Below are 23,433 nucleotides of genomic sequence, written 5' to 3' on the forward strand. Positions count from 1 at the left end.
CACACACAGAGACAACCACAGTCATGAACAAAGATGACATGCATGATAAAACATGGTTGTGAAAATCCCCAAATTCCCAGAATCAGGAGGGAATAAGTTGAAACAAATCGGGAATCCAAATGCAAATAACCATTCCACAAGGGGGCAGCATTACACAAGCTATAATCATCACTTCTGATCTCGCCCGGCTCAAAGCACTGCTGCGATTGCGGGAATTGCACATTGTCCAAGAAAGACTAGTTCACTTTCAACTTTAACATGAGAAGAAACGTGTGTTTAAAATACCTCATGACGTAGGTAAACCAAATCAAGTTCATGATCTCCATACTAGCAGTGAGGCCAGCGGAGAATTATTTATTTCTAGGATGAGTGTGTTCTAAAACAATAAAAAGCAACAGACAACCTTGATGTCTCTCTCACACACACCCCCCCCCCCAGCTGTTCATTCTAGGCCAGCCCAGCACACATGGAGTCGCCACGACAACAGTGGCCTCCAAACGGGCTGGTTGTCAAGGTCACCAGCCGATCACTTTCCCTTGAGCCATGTCAGTGACTTTTACAGTTCTTTCACAGACAGAGAGGGGCCCACACACCACACACACACACACACACACACACGACCGAGAGACTGCATGGTAATGAATGTGGTGGATTCAAATACAGGGGAAGTCCAAATCCATCTGATGAAGCAACGTTTCATTTTAGGGTTGGGGGAAGTTCATAAGCCAATCTGCCTGTGATTTATTCAGGATGTGTAGTATTAGTGTATACTCATCCGCAAATAATACATCTGGTACGGCTAGATATGGGCCATGGACTGACCACAAACACTAGACCATAGAAAGGTCGATGATTAAGTGGGGGCATATTGTCGGTGCTCCGGTCACACATCAGCCAGTAACTCACTTGGATCACGTCTGTGTGGTGTCATTGATTATCTCAATAGTTCCACATATTGGCAACTGCAGGAACCACATACCAATAACAGAAACAATGACGTACAAAGACTGAGGCTTAAACAGCACCCTATTCTTACTGGCCCCGGTCAAAAGTAGTGCACTATATTATTAAGAAATAGGGTGCCATTTGGGACACACCTTGACTTCGCCAGGAAAGGCACTCACTTGTATCTGGTGGTAGATGTCATTTTCTCGTGATTTTCCAAAAATCTCTGATACGTTTCCTTGGACTCCTTGTATTTGAGTCTGGCCTCCTCCTTCTCCTCTTTCTCTGTCTGCACCTTGTAAGCATTGAATGCCTGCTTTTTCTCGCTTAATTTGGGCAGGGCACTTCATTGTGAAGGGAAGAAAAAATAAACATCAAACAGTTGGTTAGAAAAGTAATTGAATATTCATGTACGACATAAGCATAATCAGAAAAGCAAGGTGGTGGGTGGGTACCTGTAGCGTGGGTCATTGATGATCATTTTCATGGCTTGTTCCCAAGATGCATTGGATGAAACGCCCTGAAATTTTAAAAAGAGGATATTAAGCGTTAAGAGTTGACACTCAAAATCAACTCAGCTGTACAATCTGCATTACAGCTCATTTGTAGCAAAGCTGTGTATGAAGACAGCTTACATCTCCATCAATAGCAAACAATACATTGTGCTGGGAGTAGCCTGTGTATTGAATTTATGCACTCATGTACCAGACCTGGGTTCAAATACTATTTCAAATATCTCCATTACTTTAAAATATATTCAAAAGGAAGTATTCAAATATAATTTTATTTGAAAAGACATGTAGTCTTTCAATGTAGGCATTTCACTGTACTTGTCACATTAAAACTAGTTAAATATTTTAATGTATCTGGAAATATACGTAAGTATGACAGTATTTTCAAATACCTGGGTTAAATGTATGCATTTGTACTTGAGTCAGTATTTGTTTTTTACAAATAACCATTAAAATTTGCAAATAAAAAGTACTTATTTTTGGCTGTGTATTTTAAAATACTTAAAAAGTTTTTTAAAAACCAGATACTGAAATATATATGTATTTGAACCCAGTTCTGACATTTATGGGAACATGTATGCACGTCTAAAAGACGTAACAAGGAGTGGTGCTGAGATTCTCTGGCTTGTTCCAGCCAAGGCCATACATTTTCTTAAAGCTGCAATATGTAACTTTTGGGGCAAGACAACCAAATTCGTATAGAAATCTGAGTCATAGATCTGTCACTCTCATTGAAACCAAGTCTAAGAAGCGGTAGGTCTGTTCTGTGTGTTATATCTATGATTCCAGTTCTTAAGTTTTGTTTTTTATAGTCTTTCACTTTTGTACACCAGCTTCAAACAACTAAAAATACAATCTTTTTTTTATGGAAAATATACTGCTCAAAAAAATAAAGGGAACACTTAAACAACACATCCTAGATCTGAATGAAAGAAATAATCTTATTAAATACTTTTTTCTTTACATAGTTGAATGTGCTGACAACAAAATCACACAAAAATAATCAATGGAAATCCAATTCATCAACCCATGGAGGTCTGGATTTAGAGTCACACTCAAAATTAAAGTGGAAAACCACACTACAGGCCGATCCAACTTTGATGTAATGTCCTTAAAACAAGTTAAAATGAGGCTCTGTAGTGTGTGTGGCCTCCACGTGCCTGTATGACCTCCCTACAACGCCTGGGCATGCTCCTGATGAGGTGGCGGATGGTCTCCTGAGGGATCTCCTCCCAGACCTGGACTAAAGCATCCACCAACTTCTGGACAGTCTGTGGTGCAACGTGGCGTTGGTGGATGGAGCGAGACATGATGTCCCAGATGTGCTCAATTGGATTCAGGTCTGGGGAACGGGTGGGCCAGTCCATAGCATCAATGCCTTCCTCTTGCAGGAACTGCTGACACACTCCAGCCACATGAGGTCTAGCATTGTCTTGCATTAGGAGGAACCCAGAACCAACCGCACCAGCATATGGTCTCACAAGTGGTCTGAGGATCTCATCTCGGTACATAATGACAGTCAGGCTACCTCTGGGGAGCACATGGAGGGCTGTGCGGCCCCCCCAAAGAAATGCCACCCCACACCATGACTGACCCACCGCCAAACCGGTCATGCTGGAGGATGTTGCAGGCAGCCGGACGTTCTCCACGGCGTCTCCAGACTCTGTCACGTCTGTCATGTGCTCAGTGTGAACCTGCTTTCATCTGTGAAGAGCACAGGGCGCCAGTGGCGAATTTGCCAATCTTGGTGTTCTCTGGCAAATGCCAAACGTCCTGCACGGTGTTGGGCTGTAGGCACAACCCCCACCTGTGGATGTCGGGCCCTCATACCACCCTCATGGAGTCTGTTTCTGACCGTTTGAGGAGATACATGCACATTTGTGGCCTGCTGGAGGTCATTTTGCAGGGCTCTGGCAGTGCTTCTCCTGCTCCTCCTTGCACAAAGGCGGAGGTAGCGATCCTGCTGCTGGGTTGTTGCCCTCCTACGGCCTCCTCCACGTCTCCTGATGTACTGGCCTGTCTCCTGGTAGCGCCTCCATGCTCTGGTCACTACGCTGACAGACACAGCAAACCTTCTTGCCACAGCTCGCATTGATGTGCCATCCTGGATGAGCTGCACTACCAGAGCCACTTGTGTGGGTTGTGGACTCCATCTCATGCTACCACTAGAGTGAAAGCACAGCCAGCATTCAAAAGTGACCAAAACATCAGCCAGGAAGCATAGGAACTGAGAAGTGGTCTGTGGTCCCCACCTGCAGAACCACTCCTTTATTGGGGGTGTCTTGCTAATTGCCTATAATTTCCACCTGTTGTCTATTCCATTTGCACAACAGCATGTGAAATTTATTGTCAATCAGTGTTGCTTCCTAAGTGGACAGTTTGATTTCACAGAAGTGTGATTGACTTGGAGTTACATTGTGTTTTTTAAGTGTTCCCTTTATTTTTTGGAGCAGTGTATATTTCAGTGGTTTAGATGGTACAATGATTTTCTACACTATACTTGCTTGTTTTGTCAAATAAACTGAAATTAGGCAAACTATTACAATTTTAGCAACCAGGAAACGGCAGAGCGATTTCTGCATAGTGCATATTTAATTACTAATAGATGCAGGGTTAAGAGGGGTTGAGTACCAATAATTTAAAGAAATTCCAGAGAGGCAGCTTACGTAAGTGGCCTTTTTGCCTGCCTTTCTCCAGTAGAGCGACTCATTCATCCATTATGAACAGATGATTTCTGGGCATGCATTTGCCTTGTCACAGTCCAAGTCCCAAATGGCACCCTATTCCCTACAAAGTGCACTTGTCAAAAGTAGCGCACTCTACAGGGAACAGGCTGCTATTTGAGACACAACCAGAGTTATTCTAACCCAGTGGAGCATGCCACTCTCCGCTGTCTTAATCCGGGCCCGTGCCTTCATCCAATAACGCTAATCATAAAGACGGAGTCATTAAGATCTCGCAGGGAAACGGTGAGAGCAATCTCAGAGGAGAGCTTTGTGCGCCAAATTAAAAAGACCTAAATATAGCTGTGCTGAGCCACCTCTTCGGTCAAAAACAACACATCCACTGCCACAGCAACAGGAGGTGCGGTGAGGATTAGCAATCATGCTAAAACCTGAGAGTGCTCACGATGAGCGAGACGGATTCAGTCCAGGAGGGCCATATTGGTAAACAATCTTTAGGAGTCATTACAGCACTACGAGCACCTTATCAAACCGGATGAAAGTGGTTCTCAGACAAAAGTGTGTGGTTGAGGTTAATTTTGGTGGCTAGCTAGGAGAGCTGCAACCGACTCAGTGGCCTTGTGGTTAGTGTCCGCCCTAAGATTGGAAGGTTGTGAGTTCAATCCCTGGCCGAGTCATACCAAAGACTCAGCATTAAGCACTCAGCATTAAGGAGATAGATTGGGGGTAAGGCCCTGTGATAGACTAGTGTCCTGTACAAGTACACCCCCGGACATCAAGCTGCCTCACACTACAGAAACAGGAGCTAGGCTCCTGCCCTATGAGGTGTTCCAGCTCACACAAGCTTCATTGACACACTTTGCCTTTATGAGCGAGATGTAATGTTCAGATTATAAATTCCAATAATCATTGGGATGACACACGGTGATGATTCATGCAGGAGTCCCAACTGAGCAGCAGGAGAGTAATGAAATCCTCACCTTCTCCTTCAGGAGCTCTTTAAAGGCCTGCTTTGCCTCTTCTTTCGTGTTCCACTTGTACGTTTTCTTCACCAGCTCTGGCCTCTCGTCCTTTGAAGCATCATTACTAAAAGGAGAGAGAGAAAGGAAGAAAAATATTAATACTGTCCTCATAAAACGGCACCAAGGTTTTTGGTAGTCCGATGGTGCGTTTTTTTTTTTTTTTTAAGGTATTTTGAAGTTTTATTGGCAGATATAGATTAGAATATGAGATGGGGAGATAGGTAAAGGGAAACTTTACAGAAAGTGCATGGTTGAACAGCACATACGGTCAGTACCAGGGGCTGGTCTAGTGGTAGTGTGCCACCCATGGACCACATATGCCCCCATACCACTAGACCAGCCCCTGGCACTGACGGTATGTGTTCTGATAATGTAGGTTGCCCCACTGACAGAAAAAGCTGATGTTTACCATAGGTTTGTACATTAGGGTCAGTGCATTTACTAGAGTCGAGTGATATTCCTGGTGAGTTCATTGTTAGCCCATGCTGTGGGCCTCTCTATACTATCTGGGGGTAAATGGGTTGTCTGTAGTACCTGGCTGAGGCCTCCACGCCGACCGCTTCTTCTGTGGAGTTCACAGGCGTTTCAGCACTGACCTCTGCTACATGCATGGGCACCTGGGACATCTGCTCCTCCGAAACGGTTGTAATCGGCATCATGACCGGCATGTCCATCATCATGGTCGCCATGACAGCAGCGCTGTCAGGCTGAAGGGTGGGGGCGATTACAGCGCAAGGAGCGCCTACCTCCGATGTCCTGCAATCAGTTCAGTTAGTGACGGAGGACCTTGATCGTGCATTCCCCATGATGCTTTTTATTATAACAGGAGTGCCTCTTCAAATGTCACAATAATTAGGCCATTCCATTCTAATAGATCTATAAAATAACAGATCAAAAGGAAATGTTTTTGATCATTTGATTAAGTTAATGTGTTCCGTCATCTACAAAGATATTTTCTATTTTAGGTTATATAAAGTAAATGGCTTTGGCAATAAAGTCTGTAGAGTAGGGTTGGGCGGTATCCAGATGTTCATACCGTTCCTGTACCACACCGGGTAGATGGTATTACAGGCACAAGGGGCGCCATTTCCATCCCCCCCCAAAGAAACTGTAGGCAGCAGGGATCTTGATCCAGAGGTGGATTGACTGTCTCTGCTGTAACCAAGAAGTTTGATCTTGCAAGCTAAAACCACTTAACTAGCAAGTTAGCAAACCAAATGCATAGCTGAAGCCCTGAGCTGGAGATTCATTTATTTGGCACATAGCTTATAGTTAGTTATAAGCTCTGGGGCGGGCGGACGGAGGGGTCAAGTCGCGGGAAGGACGCAATATCTGGACTGTATCCACACACACTGGTTATGATTTAGTGCTTAGACTAAGCTGTATGTAATTATTCCAATTTAAATAGTTACAAAAGCCACAAACAATATAATTAAATCCCTGTTAAGAATTAAAAAAACACTAGTTATGTTTTCCTTGGTAAAAAGAAAGTCGCGCTCAGTCACACTGAGTACACAACAGCGGTCCAAAGCAGAGCTCCCAGCCTAACTCATTGAAGATGCCATCGGAGGAAACGATGACCCACCTAGAATGTTGGAGAGGAAATGAGGATCGCTTTCCAGTCATGGCCAACGTCGCCCAAAATACATATGCAGCTGTGCAACAAGCAGTCCGTCTGAACGCGTTTTCAGTACAGCAGGAAATATTGTCACTCTACTCCCAAGTCTTTAGGTAGGCCTAAGACAGGGTAAAAAAAAAAAAAAAGACCTAGACTACCGTTCAAAAGTTTGGAGTCACTTAGAAATGTCCTTGTTTTTGAAAGAAAAGCAATTTTTTTGTCCATTGAAATAACATCAAATTGATCAGAAATACAGTGTAGACATTGTTAATGTTGTAAATGACTATTGTAGTGGGTAATGGCAGATTTTTTATGGAATATCTACATAGGTATACAGAGGTCCATTATCAGCAACCATCACTCCTGTGTTCCAACGGCACGTTGTGTTAGCTAATCCAAGTATATCATTTTAAAAGGCTAATTGATCATTAGAAAACCGTTTTGCAATTATGTTAGCACAGCTGAAACTGTTGTCCTGGTTAAAGAAGCAATAAAACTGGCCTTCTTTAGACTAGATGAGTATCTGGAGCATCAGCATTTGTGGGTTCGATAACAGGGTCAAAATGGCCAGAAACAAAGAACTTTCTTCTGAAACTTATCAGTCTATTCTTGTTCTGAGAAATGAAGGCTTTTCCACGCGAGAAATTGCCAAGAAACTGAAGATCTCGTACAACGCTGTGTATGACTCCCTTCACATAACAGCACAAACTGGCTCTACCCAGAATAGAAAGAGGAGTGGGAGGCCCCGGTGCACAACTGAGCAAGAGGACAAGTCCTTAACTGGCAGCTTCATTAAATAGTACCTGCAAAACACCAGTCTCAATGTCAACAGTGAAGAGGTGACTCCGGGATGCTGGCCTTCGATATTCTACAATAGTCATTTACAACATTAACAATGTCAACACTGTATTTCTGATCAATTTGATGTTTCTTTTTAAAATGGACAAAAAAAGCTTTTCTTTCAAAAACGACATTTCTAAGTGACCCAAAATTTTTGAACGGTAGTGTAAATGGTTCCTCATTGTACTTTTAAATATAGCCTATTTTTAAATCCAGACTTATTTGCACTGTTTGGTTATTTTCATACTTATTGTTTATTTTGTAACTTGTATATTAAGGATTTTTACAATTTGATATAAAAGGCATAAGGATAATGGGCTTATTCATTTTTAGCCTAAGCCAAGTTCATTCCCTTTTCAAGTTTTATAAAGTCATTTTTGTATCTTATTGATGTTGGCTTTGATATTACTGCACAATTTGTTAACTAAGCTATTCAAAATGGTTTGTGAGACAACTGACAGCGACTCATGATTCATTTATTTTGTATTCCCGCTTATTGAAAGGTCTGCTGCAAGAGCTTATGTAATGCCCGTTGCACAATTCAAGGACATTAACAAACACTTATGAATAAATATTTATAATATTGTCTAAGTATAACTTGTCGAAGTCAGGTGCTGCAAAGGAGGACCTAGAAAAACTGCAGTTGGCCCAGAACAAAGCGGCATGTCTTGCTCACTGTTATCAGAGGGTTAATATCAATACTATGCATGCCAGAGACTGGTCGCATCACTTCTTTTTATAAATAAATATTAATGTGTAGAAAATTGTTTGGATAATGAACTTACAGCACTGACACCCACTTACAGTCTCCAAATCCAGGACAAATTCAATAAAAAACATACAGTATTATATAAACCCATGATTGTATGGAACTCCCATCTCAGATTGCTCAAGCGAACAGCAAACCTTGTTTCAAAAAACAGATAAAGCAACATGTCACAACTCGCCTATTTGACCTAGATATTGTGTGTGTGTGTGTGTGTGTGTGTGTGTGTGTGTGTGTGTGTGTCTATTGATATGTAGGCTGTGTGTGACGTTTGACATTTATAAAGTTCCAACCTTGAGCTGTTCTTGTCTATTAATGTTCTGTATTATTTCATGTTTTAGGTTGTGTATGGACCCCAGGGAGAGTAGCTGATGCTATCGCAACAGCTAATGGGGATTGGGGCTGGGCTATATGGCCAAAATCTCATATCCTGATATACCGTAAATTCCGGACTATAAGCCACAACTTTTTTCCCAGGCTTTGAACCTCGCGGCTTAAACAATGACGCGGCTAATATATGGATTTTTCCCGCTTTCAATTTTTTTTCTCTCCAAAAAAAACACATTCTGTGACGTGCTCAGTTTTTTGGCGGCATGAAGCTTTCATTAGACCAATGAAATTGCCCAACGGTTTAAGGTCAAACAACTTTTTTGTTTACGGTTTAGATTAAATCGAGCGCTCTCAAACTTCCCACCATTCTGATTACGGTAGTCATTTTGTCACCCTCATCATGGCAAAGACACAGAGAAATGCATATGATGCAGCTTTCAAGTTGAAGGCGATTGATCTGGCTGTTGGAAAAGGAAATAGAGCTGCTGCACGGGAGCTTGGTCTTAATGAGTCGATGATAAGACGTTGGAAAAAGCAGCGTAGGGAATTGACTCAGTGCAAAAAGACAACTAAAGCTTACTGCAAATTTATTATTTTTTGTTACAAGCCGTGTTTCGTTAAAGCCTATTTATTTTTGTTACAAGCCGTGTTTTGTTAAAGCCTGTGTAAAGTTAATTTGTTTCAATGTACCGGTAGGCACCTGCGGTTTATAGACATGTGCGGCTTATTTATGTTCAAAATAAAAAAATATTTTTAATTCAGTAGGTGCGGCTTATATTCAGGTGCGCTTAATAGTCCGGAAATTACAGTAGGTAATTTCATATCCCGAACACGATATACAAATTCTGTAAATTCAATGAATAAATCGTTTATGTAAAATGACCACATGTGAAGGCCTATTTCTTATTATATTTTGAATTATACTCAACAAAGAAAAGGTATTTGCATTTGGTACCTTGGGTCGAGTGTTAGCACCAACACACGAAACCCCCATTTCTCGACCGTGTAAATTGGGGCCATGTCTTTGCTAAGTTGTAACGGCAGCGGTTATCGCCTTCCATCTTCATGATTCTTTGCCATATGGTGTGCCGCGGACAAAAGCCTCTTGCAACGTCTGAGTCGGGGGTTTGTTTTGAGCACTCGACTACTTTTTGTGGTGTCATCCGTACTCTCTCCATACTGTTTCATTTGATTCTTGAGTAGGTGGTAAAAGAGGTTAGTGGTGTTTGAGCCTGTTGTCGGGACCGGCCTGCGGCATATTTTGCAAAGGACGGTTTCTGGTCCGTGTCAGACTTTTCATACCCAAACCACGTCCATGCGACCAACGTAACCCCTCTTAGGTACAGTCTCCGTGCTCTGTGTCGCGTTCACTCTCCTCCATGTTTGTTTGTGTTGCAAAGCGACGTCCAATTGACCAAAAATATTGCCGTAAAGTGTGATTTGCGACACAACTAAATAAACGATAGAGCATAATATGAAATGATAGACGTTTTTCTATCTAGAAAATAAAGGAAAGCCGCACACTCTAAGAGCTCAGATGCAAAAATTTAATAACCAACGTTTCGACAGCGAAGCTGTCTTCATCAGGGTATCATGATACCCTGATGAAGACAGCTTCGCTGTCGAAACGTTGGTTATTAAATTTTTGCATCTGAGCTCTTAGAGTGTGCGGCTTTCCTTTATTTTCTAGTGTTCTACTCCGCTAGCCAGCACCTCGCCTTTAAAGGTGTGCGTTTCTTTTTTCTAGACGTTTTTCTATCGTCATATCACCCAGCCCTAATGGGGATCCTAATAAAATACCAAAGTAATGTTTACCTCAACCTTTGACAGTATGGGTAGGAAGCCTATGTTGTTTGGTTTGTGAAGATGGATTTTCCAACGGCACAATCTATTTTGCCTAAACTTTGGTAAAGTAAAGCAGAAACGTATTAGTGTAGTAATAATGAGAGCGGGAACAAACTATCTTTTTATTTAGGCTATTTCGCAAACAACTTTCTGATGTAGAACTTATTTAGGCCCATACATTCATTCGACGGTTGACCATTTAAATTGAATGGGGATTGGGGCGAAAAAGTGAAATTAAGAATTTTAAAACTATAAGCCAGATAACGGAGTGTCCGCTGCAAAGACAGCATTTGGAAAAGGGGGGAAAAAAACACATTCTGACATTTTGCACTGCTTTGGTGCTCTCCGTTGTCTACAATGTTCTCTTGCACTACAATATGTTAATAGTCTACCTACCACATATTTATTGAAAATGTAGGCTATGGCAAAAAGGGAATTGGCCATTTTGCATGTCGCGCGCTGCCCAACTCCTTTCCTATTCAAACGCTAAACCATCGTTTGTGACATCACAATGTTGTCACCATCGACGATGGCTGTCAATCATCGTCGATATATGATGCTATCATAATATCGCCCAACCCTACTGTAGAGTAGTGGTAACAATAAGCAGCTCTTACCCATTCTCCTCGGCTTTTATCATGGCTAAAAGAGAGGATATACACCTGTTAACAATGTCTCGCAGGAAACTTTGAGGAACACATTTCATGTCTAAGAATGAATAGTGCAAAGATGAATTCATGCAAAGGGATGAGACTGATCCATGATTACCAGTAGCTGTTTTTGTCTGAAGACCCCCTGCTATTTACACTGGTCTCAAGGATGAGTAAATGCGATCCCTGGTTCTTCACAGTAGATTATAAAAGGATCATTAATGCACAGGCTCACCTTCCAGATCTTCAAGCTCTTTGGGTTTGGTCCACCGGGACTCCTTAGTCTGGGAGTTGTAGTAGTACGCCTTGCCATTGTCTGATTTATACTCCTTCCATGGGCATTTTGACAGCATTTGCTGCAAAGCACAAAGAAAAAAAATAGGGCATCTCTACCAGACCTGGGTTCAAATACTATCAGGTATTTCAACTACTTTTCAAAACAAGTATTCAGATATTTGAAAACAGCATTTGAAAATACTTTCAAAATAATTTGGTTTTTACAAATAACCATTCAAATACTTGAATAAAAGTACTTGCTTTGGGCTGTGTATTTGAAAATACACAGAAGTATTTAAATAACAAATACTCAAATACTCGAAATTTGAACCCAGGTATGGTCTAGACATGCTCCACAAATTGTGCCGGTGGGTAGAGCCTGGGAATGGCCTCTACTGTTAACGAGAAGATATTTGGGGAGGGATAGTATTTGCGTTCCAAATGGTACCCTATTCCTTACATAGCACACTATTTTTTTTTTTACAAGCCCTACAGGTGCACTATGAAGGGAAGTAATGAACTATAAAGGGAACAGGATGCCATTTAGGACACAGTCATAGTGTGTGGGGAGGGATGGGTACAGGGGTTCAGTTTGTGAGGCCTTACTTCTGCAGGAGATTTCAAGTCATCAGGCTTCTCCCAAGAAGACTGCTTTGTCTCTGTGTTGTAGTAGTAGGTCTTCCCATCCATAGACTTGTGTTCTGTCCACACAGACTTCTGAGGATGACAACCACACTTTGCCTTCACCACTCATCAACACTTGCAACAGGTAAATGAAGGGCTCTGTGATACAAATTCTACATTTGCATGGAAAGTACTAGATTTCAAACCATTAAATCAAGCAGTTTTTCATCCCCCAAAAATGTCTTCCATCTCAGGCTATAACAAAATTTAATTAAGTCTACATCTTTGCACAGAAAACAATGGGCCATCTGTGGTTAGGAAGCGTAAAGGCTTCCACTTAAAAATGTTCACGAACCTTCTTCGGTTGGTCATCCTGTGGCGTGCCATTTGTGGTACCCTGTGGAACATTACACATAGCAGTATCTAAATGACCGACCCTGCTAGAGATCATTACATGAAATGAACTTATCCAGAGAAATTAGGCTGTACTTACAACTGTTCCAGGTGCAGCAGTGACTAAAAAAATAAAAATAAAAAAGTAATAATTAGAATTCATAAAAGCTTTTTCTAAATTAAAAAAAGAATAAAACATAGACCGATTCAAGCCTTACCAGTTGTGTCCACTCCAGGCTGTGGAAGAGATAATTGTATTAGTTAACAAAAATGACCTGAATTTGCATCATTAACAACACAAGCTTGTTCCCTCGAGCGTCTAACACAAAGACAAAAATCTCTGATCTTGATACATCAGAGTTGACAGTTGGAAGGTTTATTTGACAGCTTGCAGCTCTTAGTGCATATAGTTAAACAGCTGGCTGCTGTCGAAAGCAACACACAGACTGAAATGTAGCTTCCACAAATCACTCAACCGTTTCCTGGAGGGAGAAACCTGGAGTGTAAGGATGTGACGCTCCATTTAACAAGATGTTTTAAGTGGTAAAAAAAAAAGTAGTTTTCTTTTGACTTTTTTCCAATTTAAGATTGAAATGATCTTGTCCCCGAAGCACTTTGCATGTCTACTGAGACACAAATTGTATTAATTTGAGCTACTCCACTATAGATAGCATTCATCCAAAGCAAACTAACAGTGCCTTCAGAAAGTATTCAACCACCTTGATTTTCACACATTTTGGTGTTACAGACTGAATTTAAAATGGATTATTTTAGATTGTGTCACTGATCTACCTCAATGTCAAAGTGGATTTTTGTTATGAGAATTTCTTAGATTAATAAAAAAATGAAAAGATGTAATGTCTTGAGCCATTAAGAATTCAACCCCTTTGTCATGGCAAGCCTAAATAGGTTCGCAGTAAAAATGTACGTAACAAGTCACATGGTTAACTGAACCAGAATCTTGACAGAGGAGAAAATAAATGACAAATCTCCTTTAGCCCAGTTAGAAACCATTCAATTTCCCATACGTTTTTGGTATTTAACCTTTATTTTTACAGGGAGTCAATGCTGAGACCACAGTCTCTTTTCCAGGAGAAGCCCTGTATAGCACCACAATACATATTTAAAAAAACTCAGCAAAAAAAGAAACGTCCCTTTTTCAGGACCCTGTCTTTCAAAGATAATTCATAGAAATCCAAAGAGCTTCACAGATCTTCATTGTAAAGGATTTAAACACTGTTTCCCATGCTTGTTCAATGAACCATAAACAATTAATGAACATGCACCTGTGGAACGATCGTTAAGGCAATTAAGGTCAGAGTTATGAAAACTTAGGACACGAAAGAGGCCTTTCTACTGACTCTGAAAAACACCAAAAGAAAGATGCCCAGGGTCCCTGCTCATCTGCGTGAATGTAGCTTAGGCATGCTGCAAGGAGGCACAAGGACTGCAGATGTGGCCATGGCAATAAAATGCAATGTCTGTACTGTGAGACGCCTAAGACAGCGCTACAGGGAGACAGGACGGACAGCTGATCGTCCTCACAGTGGCAGACCACGTGTAACAACACCTGTACAGGATCGGTACATCCGAACATCACACCTACGGGACAGGTACAGGATGGCAACAACAACTGCCCGAGTTACACCAGGAACGCACAATCCCTCCATCAGTGCTCAAACTGTCCGCAATAGGCTGAGAGAGGCTGAACTGAGGGCGTGTAGGCCTGTTGTAAGACAACAACGTTGCCTATGGGCACAAACCCACCGGCACTGGACCAGACAGGACTGACAAAAAGTGCTCTTCACTGACGAGTCGCGGTTTTGTCTCACCAGGTGTGATGGTCGGATTCGTGTTTATCGTCGAAGGAATGAGCGTTACACCAAGGCCTGTACTCTGGAGCGGGATCGATTGGAGGTGGAGGGTCCGTCATGGTCTGGGGCAGTGTGTCACAGCATCATCGGACTGAGCTTGTTGTCATTGCAGGCAATCAACGCTGTGCGTTACAGGGAAGACATCCTCCTCCCACATGTGGTACCCTTCCTGCAGGCTCATCCTGACATGACCCTCCAGCATGACAATGCCACCAGCCATACTGCTCATTCTCTGCGTGATTTCCTGCAAGAGAGGAATGTCAGTGTTCTGCCATGGCCAGCGAAGAGCCCGGATCTCAATCCCATTGAGCATGTCTGGGACCTGTTGGATTGGAGGGTGAGGGCTAGGGCCAGGGCCATTCCCCACAGAAATGTCCAGGAACTTGCAGGTGCCTTGGTGGAAGAGTGGGGTAACATTTCACAGCAAGAACTGGCAAATCTGGTGCAGTCAATGAGGAGAAGATGCACTGCAGTACTTAATGCAGCTGGTGCCACACCAGATACTGACTGTTACTTTTGACCCCCTCTTTGTTCAGGGACACCTTCAATTTCTGTTAGTCGCATGTCTGTGGAACTTGTTCAGTTTGTCTAAGTTGCTGAATCTTGTTATGTTCATACAAATATTTACACATGTTAAGTTTGCTGAAAATAAACGCAGTTGACAGTGAGAGGGCGTTTATTTTTTTGCTGAGTTTACAATAAACTACACATTTATATACACGGTATTATACACAACAATATGAAAAACATACCAAACCATAAAAAACAGACATTCTTCAGTTAAACAGTCCCCTAACCTCAGTCAAATGCTTTAGAGGCAACAATTCTTCAAATTTTAAAGTGTATTGTAGATCATTCCACACATAAAATGGTGCAATGAAATTAAAAGGTTGATTTGCTTAACTCTAAACACCAAAGGAATCTCCAGAGTTTACCAACCCTGTGAATGGGTTGGTAAACTTACTCACCAAATATGGAGTTTCCCTAAGCAACTACCATAATTTACTGCTGTCACCTAGGGCTGTTGCGATGACTATTACCGCCACACCGGCGGTCACAAGTCATGAAGGCAGTCAAATTCCACGTGACCGTTTAGTCACGGTAATTAGACTTCTCCAAGCTCTGATGCTCATTAGTAGCCTACCAAACTTGCTAACTGCCTGGTACTCAGCACTCTATTGTCCCTCTAATCACTCTGACATCAATGCAAATCTAATTGAAAATCTAAATCAAACACTTCACGAGAGCCCATGAGCTCATGTTGCGCAATATTTCTATAGGCTATGCAATTGTGCGAGAAAACAAAGTGATGGCCTCTATTAAAAAGAGGATCCCATCAGCGTTCTATAGGCTAGGCCTACTATATTTATATATTCCTAATATTAAGCACATTGCTTATCTTTACAAAAGGAGTAAAGCCTACCTGGCTGGCATGAAAACAAACCACAGGAAAAGCATCCTCCATTCACTATTTAAGTGCATAGATGACATGTATTTTTGTTTCGAGATAGGTGTATGATAATGGCCCATTATAAATCAAAACAAATTTTACACATTATTTAGTATATGTAAAGACAAGAATAAATCAAGTATAGTCTGATGGGTGACAATATTATCCTATCACTTGTTAATTATATATTACCACTTGTGAATGTAGCCCAGCGTAAGGCAAGAAACAATGCCTTTCACAACTTTTTCGAATCACAGTCGCACACCTCATGTAGCCTAGCCCATAGGCCTATATGTTTTGATAATGTTCTTCTTAAAATTAAGCACATTAATCCACTTTTCAAGGGGTGTAGAGCCTAACTGGCATACATAAGCAGCCCACGAGTTTCAAGTTTGGAGAAGATACTTTACTATAAAAGTGCATCTTGATAATAAAAGCACGTGGTCACTTTTGACAATGGTGTTTTCCCGCGAATGGAACATTTGCGCTTATAGCTTACTGCCGTGTGCGCATTTCTGCGCTTAAGTGAAGAAATAGCCTAATAGTTTATCAACATTTTAAGCTAAACGTTCTGATCTGTTACGTCAGCCACATTGACTAAAACAGTTTGATGCTAGTGGTTGTATTCATTTGGGATCTATCGCATCCCACAACTATATTCGGAAAATGTATTTCTCGCACAGAATAGAATAGATCGACTTTTGGACAAAGTGGGATAGTAGATTGACATAGGCTAGAGCTCTTCCTGTTTGTTAGGTCTACTCATGTTGTTGGCTGATGAAAAGTAAATGAGGACAGCTCTTCCCATATCTTCAATATGCACCTCGGAATTGGATAAGGACGCGCACAGTTGCGTCCCAAATGTGTGTGTGTGTCTTCCCGATGACGTGATGGAGAACCATGTGAGTGAGAGGTGCTTCGGATCGCGCAGCACTCAGGGAGAAGGGCACAACGTCCACTGGCTGCAAAAGGCCTAAATTTTTTTAGGGTGCATTATGACCACACAAAGGGGATGCTTGTCAAATTTTGAATGAGAAACTGATGGTGTGTACAGCCAGCACAAAAAACAAAGCAACTTAAAAAAAAAAAAATATCATTACAGTTGCATCATGCAGCCTTACAATGTATTAAAAATCACAACATATAGCCCAAAGTTTGTAAAACAACTAAAGTTACATTAATAACTAAATTAAGCATATAGAAGTACCTATTTCTTTGTTAGCCGCTCAACACAGAATAGCCATATGTGCGCACTCTCTCAAATCGTTTGGAGAAAATATCCTTTCTATTTTCCTCAGCTTTGTTCAATTGTATTCTTCATACTATAAAATAATGCCACGGAATTCTAAGAAAATCTTGTCTGCTAAATGAACTAGTGTAGCCCACAGCCATTTGGCATAGCCAGATCAGGACAAAACATAAGGACAACTCAGAGTACACTATCCTGTTCTTCTAAATAGACTACAGATGCTAAATGTGTTCATGTCAATTACCGTGAGACCGACAGTTATTTGCTTGACAATCACCGGCTGACAAACTTTCATGACCGCCACAGCTCTAGTCACACCCAGTATGTACTTAAAAAAAAAGTCTAAATAAAAACAGACGCAACAGAAAAAATGTATTGTCTGGAAATCTATGTATTGTTTCTACCAACAGTGCATGTTCCAAATCTACCTCTTCAGAAAGGTCGCTGTAAAAACATACCCTATATTGTTTACTTACATGAAATATTATTACATTCCATGTAGCGCGTGTCAAACAGGTTGATATGACGTTCATACACTGTTGTATGTGATAAAAATCAGTGCTTTTTGGGGATTCTGTACTGCTGCTAGATCAGCCGACATGCGAGTGGCAGTAATTCATGGTTTATTGGAGGTGTTGAAGAGGTGAATTTGACGCATGTGCACTTGGTCAGAAACAATACATAGATTCTTTCCAAACAAATTCTCTCTCTCGGTTGCTCGTAAAATGTTGTTTTGACCTTTTTTGGAAGTACATACCGGGTGTGACGTCAGTAAATGACGATAGTTGCTCACGGAAACTCCATATTTGGTGAGTAACGAACGCATTTTGACATTACGCTTGCAGAGCTGTTTATAACCTAAAACACAAGGCCAAGTATACACTGGTGTTGCTTACCAAGACGACACTGAATGTTCGACTTAAAAAATATATAAAAAAATAAATAAAAAAAAAATAAAATCAGCTTGAAAATCTATGGCAAGTCTTGAAAATGGCTATATAACAATGATCAACAACAAACTTGACAGAGCTTGAAGAGTTTAAAATAAAAATTGGCAAATAGTGTGCAAAGCTTAGAGACTTACCCCAGAAGACTCAGCAGGAATTGCTTCCAAAGGTGATTCTAACATTGAACCGGGGGTTGAATACTTATCGAATCAAGATACATTAGTGTCATTATAAAAAAACAATTTACAGAGTATTTTGTGCAGATTTAAATCAATTTCAATCCCACTTTGTAAAACAACAAAAGGTAGAAAAAGTCAAGGGGGTTGAATACTTTCTAGTGCTGAGCAATTAGTGCTTTTTGAGATCGGTTTGGTTTCCGTTTGATTATGAAAAATGCCTTGGCATTGTAGAATACTCGTTTTTGATCGGCTTGAAGGGCATTCTAGAGGGTGCATTATTTCCCTATATAACGCACGGTATATTTGCACGGTAGAATTCAATGTAAGCGTACTTTTAATCCGTCTGTCTGCATATTTCAAGACATATCATGAGGGTGTAGTGAGATGTGCACCCAATGTGCAGGACGAGTCTCATCACTCATCTTGAAAAAAAGTTATACTACAAACTTGGAACTTAATCAATTCACCATCATTAACGCAATGGGAAAAAAAATAGATGATTTATTATTGAAATAGCAGGCAGTAGGGATGGGTGTGTGAGCATGCAGGTCTGGGTAGATAAAATGTAGTCGTTGTTTGTGTGCGTCTAAGTTATTGTTCGTATATGGTGTAAAAAAACGTATATACACACAGAACCAAACTATAAACACAACAATTTCAAAGACTGTACTGAGTTACAGTTCAAATAAGGAAATCAGTCAATTGAAATAAATATATTAAGCCCTAATCTACGGATCTCCACCTTAGTGTTTTTGTTTTTGTTTTACTGAGCTACACAATTCACATAGATGACCGATTTTGAGATCAAAACGGTAAATGTCGCCGAAAAGTACAGTTCTATGAGGGGAAAAAAAATGTTGCCTAATTAAGTTAAAAGTGTAGAATTATTATGGAGATGGGATGTACATGTTCAAGTTGTGTTGAATATTTAAATCCCTCTATATTGGTAGCCTATGTCTGTATTGGTAAGTGTTCCTACGCTTTGCCACTTTAGCTAATGGTGTCACTCCTGACAACCTGAGGGCTCTATTTTAAAAAGTGCAAAGCACAACAGTGAGGCAGTGGAGGCGGCAGGCGAGTGAGTTTACCGGTCCTGTTGGCTGCATTGCCGCAGCAGGCATGTGAGGGGGCATCATCATCCCGGGCATCATAGGTGGCATCATGCCTGGTATCTAATAAAAGAGCATTATGAAATATTCATTGGACCCGTTAATTTCACCCCCCGCCTGGCGCACTGGGTGCATGCTGGGTATTAATACACAGTGAGAGCAGCCATGGCAGGGTGAGAGCGATGAACTGAGTCTTATACAGTGCGAACGGAGCCACAGCTTGTGATCTGTGAAGCAGTGACACTCCAATCTTCAGTTCCTCGCCGCCACCTGAGCCCCGTTTCTCAGGCAGGCAGCTGGATCATACACATCTCGGATCACACCTTTTTCATTTGGATAATGAGATCACACACTCCCCTCCGTATGCATTTGGACAGTGATGCTAACATTTGGAATTTGGCTCTCTACTCCAGCATTTTGGATTTGATAGCAAGTGTTTCATATGAGGGGACAGTACAGAATGTCACCTTTTATTTGAGGCATACCAGGCCTCCGGACTTTTGCCTAATGGCAAGTGAATGGTGAATAATGTAGTCATTTTTTATTCACTTTTAGTAAAAATAAATGTTTGTGAACACTACTACATCAATGTCGATGCTACCATGATTATGGATAATAATGAATGAATCATGAATGATGATGAGTGAGAGTTAAAGAAGCAAAGATTGTACCCCCCCCCCCCCCCCAAAAAAAAATGCTTCCCTCCCCCATTATTGGTAATGGTGAGATGTTCGCATGTTTTGTTGTAGCCTCCAACTTTCTCACTCATTATTTATGATTTTTAACTTATTATTTTTGTTAAAGGCCCAGTGCAGTCAAAAATGCGATTGTCCTGTTACATATACACTATAAGGTTGGAATAGTAATGTGAAATTGTGAAAATTATGATAATGCTCTTTTAGTGTAAAATCTGTTTGAAAAGGCCGCCTGAAATTTTCACCTGCCTGGTGACATCATCAGGCAGTAAATTAGTTAATAGACCAATAAGAGAGTTCCCAACCTCTGTTCCATTATCATACTTTTCACAGTATTATTCCAACCTCAGTGTGGAAGTATATATAAAGAATCACATTTTTTTACTGAACTGGGCCTTTAAATCCAAAATGCTGGAGTATAGAGCCACATTTTACATCACTGTCCAGATACATAAAGAGGTTAGTGTGTTAGTTTATATTGGCAGCAAATAGTACAAACCTAAGTGATTAGAATATTTATGTGCCAACTCTTGGGAAAAGGTAGTGGTACTTAAAAACCATTGCTACACACTCCAAAGAGTCAACCAAAGCTAAGCTTCTGGTCCAACTCCAACATTGTACTTCCTGGGTCTCTGGCAAAATTCAACAGGCCTATATTTAATTCAATTCTAATCACTACACGAGGCTACGCATAGGTGGACTAGGTTGTTGAGAGCTAAACTGGAAAATTCCAACAAATTACAAACAATTGATCTTTAAGGGTGTGGCCCACGTTCTGTGACGACAAGTGATAATGACATCTTAAAGCTTGATAGTCGGCTCACCTGTCCCATCGGTGGCATCATACCAGGTGGCATCATGCCAGGCGGCATGGGAGCCATGTTGGGAGGCCTCTGTCCCATGGGTGGAATTCCCATTGGTGGGTAATGAGGCGGCATTCCCGGTGGTCCCATCTAGACAGGTGAAAATATAGGAGACACGCTGTGAGATTCAACACACTCAATGAGACCCCATTTTGAGATGCCATTGGGAACACATAGAAGATTCAGGTGTTTTCCAACACCAACTTACAAAAGGCGGTGGCATGCCTGAGGTTGGGACCCCAGCAAAAGGAGGTGCTTGGCTCTGGCCATTATTACCATCTGAAGACTGGACATGAATGAACAAGAGACCCCATTTATACAGTTACAGCTTGTACGTTAATATGGCTCACATATGTCCTGTACTAGGCCTACTCCAAACGGAAAACGTTTTTCAATTTAAACCAGTTAGACAAATTCAGGTGTGTCCATCCCTGTTCCCTGTCTTGCTTCTGTTTGGTTCCTAGAGTAAACGGTTAGGCGGTTTACAACATCCTTAACTTCCCGCGGGCTGTTCCGTTTTTTTGTAACCAAATTTAGCTAATAACAGGCAAGCTAGCTAGATAATACAGTTACCGCCAATGCTAGCAAACATAGCTACATAGCTATCATGAACTATTCAATACATTGACTAGCTAGCTAGCTGCTATTCTCGCGGAGTGTCAACGGCAACATATTGCTAGCTAGTTGGATAACGTGATTTGTTCACACACGTAATTCCTCCAAAAATAACATTAAACCCTTTAACGCTTGTCTAACTTTTGCTAGGTACTGAATAAGGATTCCCTACAGCAGTAGGCTAACGTTAGCGAAGTAGCTGCTAACTAGCGGAGTAACGTTAACTGTTGGCTTAGCTAGCTACGCGCTAACTAGCTAGCAACAGTTGAAGAAACACACCAAGCAAATTAAATATAGCTATGTTGGTTATCCCCTTTCATATAATGATTGTTTATGCCAAACACCTCATACAGTATGATACTTAAATTAGCTAGTAATTCAAAATATAGACATATTATCAATAAACTGTACTCACCATTTTGACTTCACGGTGAGCGTCCAGACCTGGCCACTCCACAATAACGTGCAACCTGATTGGTTAGTTTGCCTCTGAAGGAAAGGGCAAAGGTGAACCAAATTTTCTCAATACAATCTGCGCACAGATTGTAACTTGGAATTCTGTCGGGTAGACAACTGATTTTTCGGAACTCATGGATTATTTAAAGACTGAACAACCCCATCTTTCTTCGACTGAATGTTTTCTTCATAATAATCACATCTGAAATATATTTTTTTTTATAAACTAAAGTATCAGCTATCACATCATGTAAAGCATCAAACCTTTACCGGTTTTAGGTGCTGGATTTTTTCTTAGATGGTCAAGGACATCGACCACCCGAGCAACGGCCTGTTCCCCCCCTACCATTCATAAGGCAAGGTTAGTACAGCTGCATCAAAACTGGGACTACGAGACTGAAAAACAGCTTCTATCTCAGGGCCATCAGACTGTTAAATATCCATCACTAGCCGGCTACCACCCTGTTACTCAACCCTGAGTTGAGTTGCTGCCCTAAATACAGTGCATTTGGAAAATTTTCAGACCCCTTGACTTTTTCCTAATTTTGTTATGTTACAGCCTTATTCTAAAATTCCTAATCAATCTACACACAATACCACATAATGACAAAGCGAAAAGTTTTTTTTGAAATTTTTGCTAATTTATAAAAAAAACAAAAACAGAAATACCTTATTTACATAAGTATTCAGACCCTTTGCTATGAGACTGGAAATTGAGCTCAGGTGCATCCTGTTTCCATTGATCATCCTTGAGAGGTTTCTACAACTTGATTGGAGTCCACCTGTGGTAAATTAAATTGATTAGACATGATTTGGAAAGGCACACACCTGTCTATATAAGGTCCCACAGTTGACAGTGCATGTCAGAGCAAAAACTAAGCCAAGGGGACAAAGGAATTGTCCGTAGAGCTCTGAGACAGGATTGTGTCAAGGCACAGATCTGGGGAAGGGTACCAAAACATTTCTGCAGCATTGAAAGTCCCCAAGAACGCAGTGGCCTCCATCATTCTTAAAAGGAAGAAGTATGGGACCACCAAGACTCTTCCTAGACCTGGCCGCCCGTCAAAACTGAGCAATCGGGGGGAAGGGACGTGGTCAAGGAGGTGACCAAGAACCCAATGGTCACTCTGACAGAGCTCCAGAGTTTCTCTGTGGAGATGGGAGAACCTTCTAGAAGGACAACCATCTCTGCAGCACTCCACCAATCAGGCCTTTATGGTAGAGTGGCCAGACAGAAGCCACTCTACAGTAAAAGGCACACAACACCCCGCTTGGAGTTTGCCAAAAGGCACCTAAAGGACTCAGACCATGAGAAACAAGATTCTCTGGTCTGATAAACCCAAGATAAACTCTTGGCCTGAATGCCAAGCGTCACATCTGGAGGAAACCTGGCACCATCTCTATGGTGAAGCATGGTGGTGACAGCGTCATGCTGTGGGGATGTTTTTCAGCGGCAGGGACTGGGAGACTAGTCAGGATCGAGGGAAAGAT

At 41.3% G+C, this 23,433-nt stretch overlaps 1 protein-coding gene across 5 annotated transcripts in view; it reads right to left on the reverse strand.

Moving 5' to 3' along the window:
- LOC106581829 (pre-mRNA-processing factor 40 homolog A) overlaps positions 1–22,042 on the reverse strand; it is a 31,489-nt gene extending 9,447 nt beyond the window's left edge. For 3 of the 5 annotated variants that reach the window (XM_014164220.3, XM_014164219.3, XM_014164218.3), the window contains exons 1-14: positions 21,902–21,989; positions 21,080–21,157; positions 20,833–20,961; positions 19,293–19,376; positions 12,724–12,742; positions 12,606–12,628; positions 12,468–12,509; positions 12,095–12,205; positions 11,448–11,568; positions 11,180–11,204; positions 5,698–5,919; positions 5,122–5,227; positions 1,401–1,465; positions 1,125–1,289 (exon numbers count right to left, since the gene is read on the reverse strand). In XM_014164220.3, the coding sequence (XP_014019695.1) occupies positions 1,125–1,289; positions 1,401–1,465; positions 5,122–5,227; positions 5,698–5,919; positions 11,180–11,204; positions 11,448–11,568; positions 12,095–12,205; positions 12,468–12,509; positions 12,606–12,628; positions 12,724–12,742; positions 19,293–19,376; positions 20,833–20,961; positions 21,080–21,157; positions 21,902–21,904 (1,193 nt within the window). In that variant the 5' untranslated portion in view covers positions 21,905–21,989. Of the gene's footprint in view, positions 1–1,124; positions 1,290–1,400; positions 1,466–5,121; positions 5,228–5,697; positions 5,920–11,179; positions 11,205–11,447; positions 11,569–12,094; positions 12,206–12,467; positions 12,510–12,605; positions 12,629–12,723; positions 12,743–19,292; positions 19,377–20,832; positions 20,962–21,079; positions 21,158–21,901 lie in introns of all 5 variants that reach the window. The other 2 variants (XM_014164222.3, XM_014164221.3) reach the window with 2 other exon arrangements.
- Positions 22,043–23,433: the final 1,391 nt, after the last annotated feature.

The sequence above is a fragment of the Salmo salar genome, chromosome 21, assembly GCF_965601325.2.
Source record: "Salmo salar chromosome 21, fSalSal1, whole genome shotgun sequence".
Taxonomy (NCBI): Eukaryota; Metazoa; Chordata; class Actinopteri; order Salmoniformes; family Salmonidae; genus Salmo; species Salmo salar.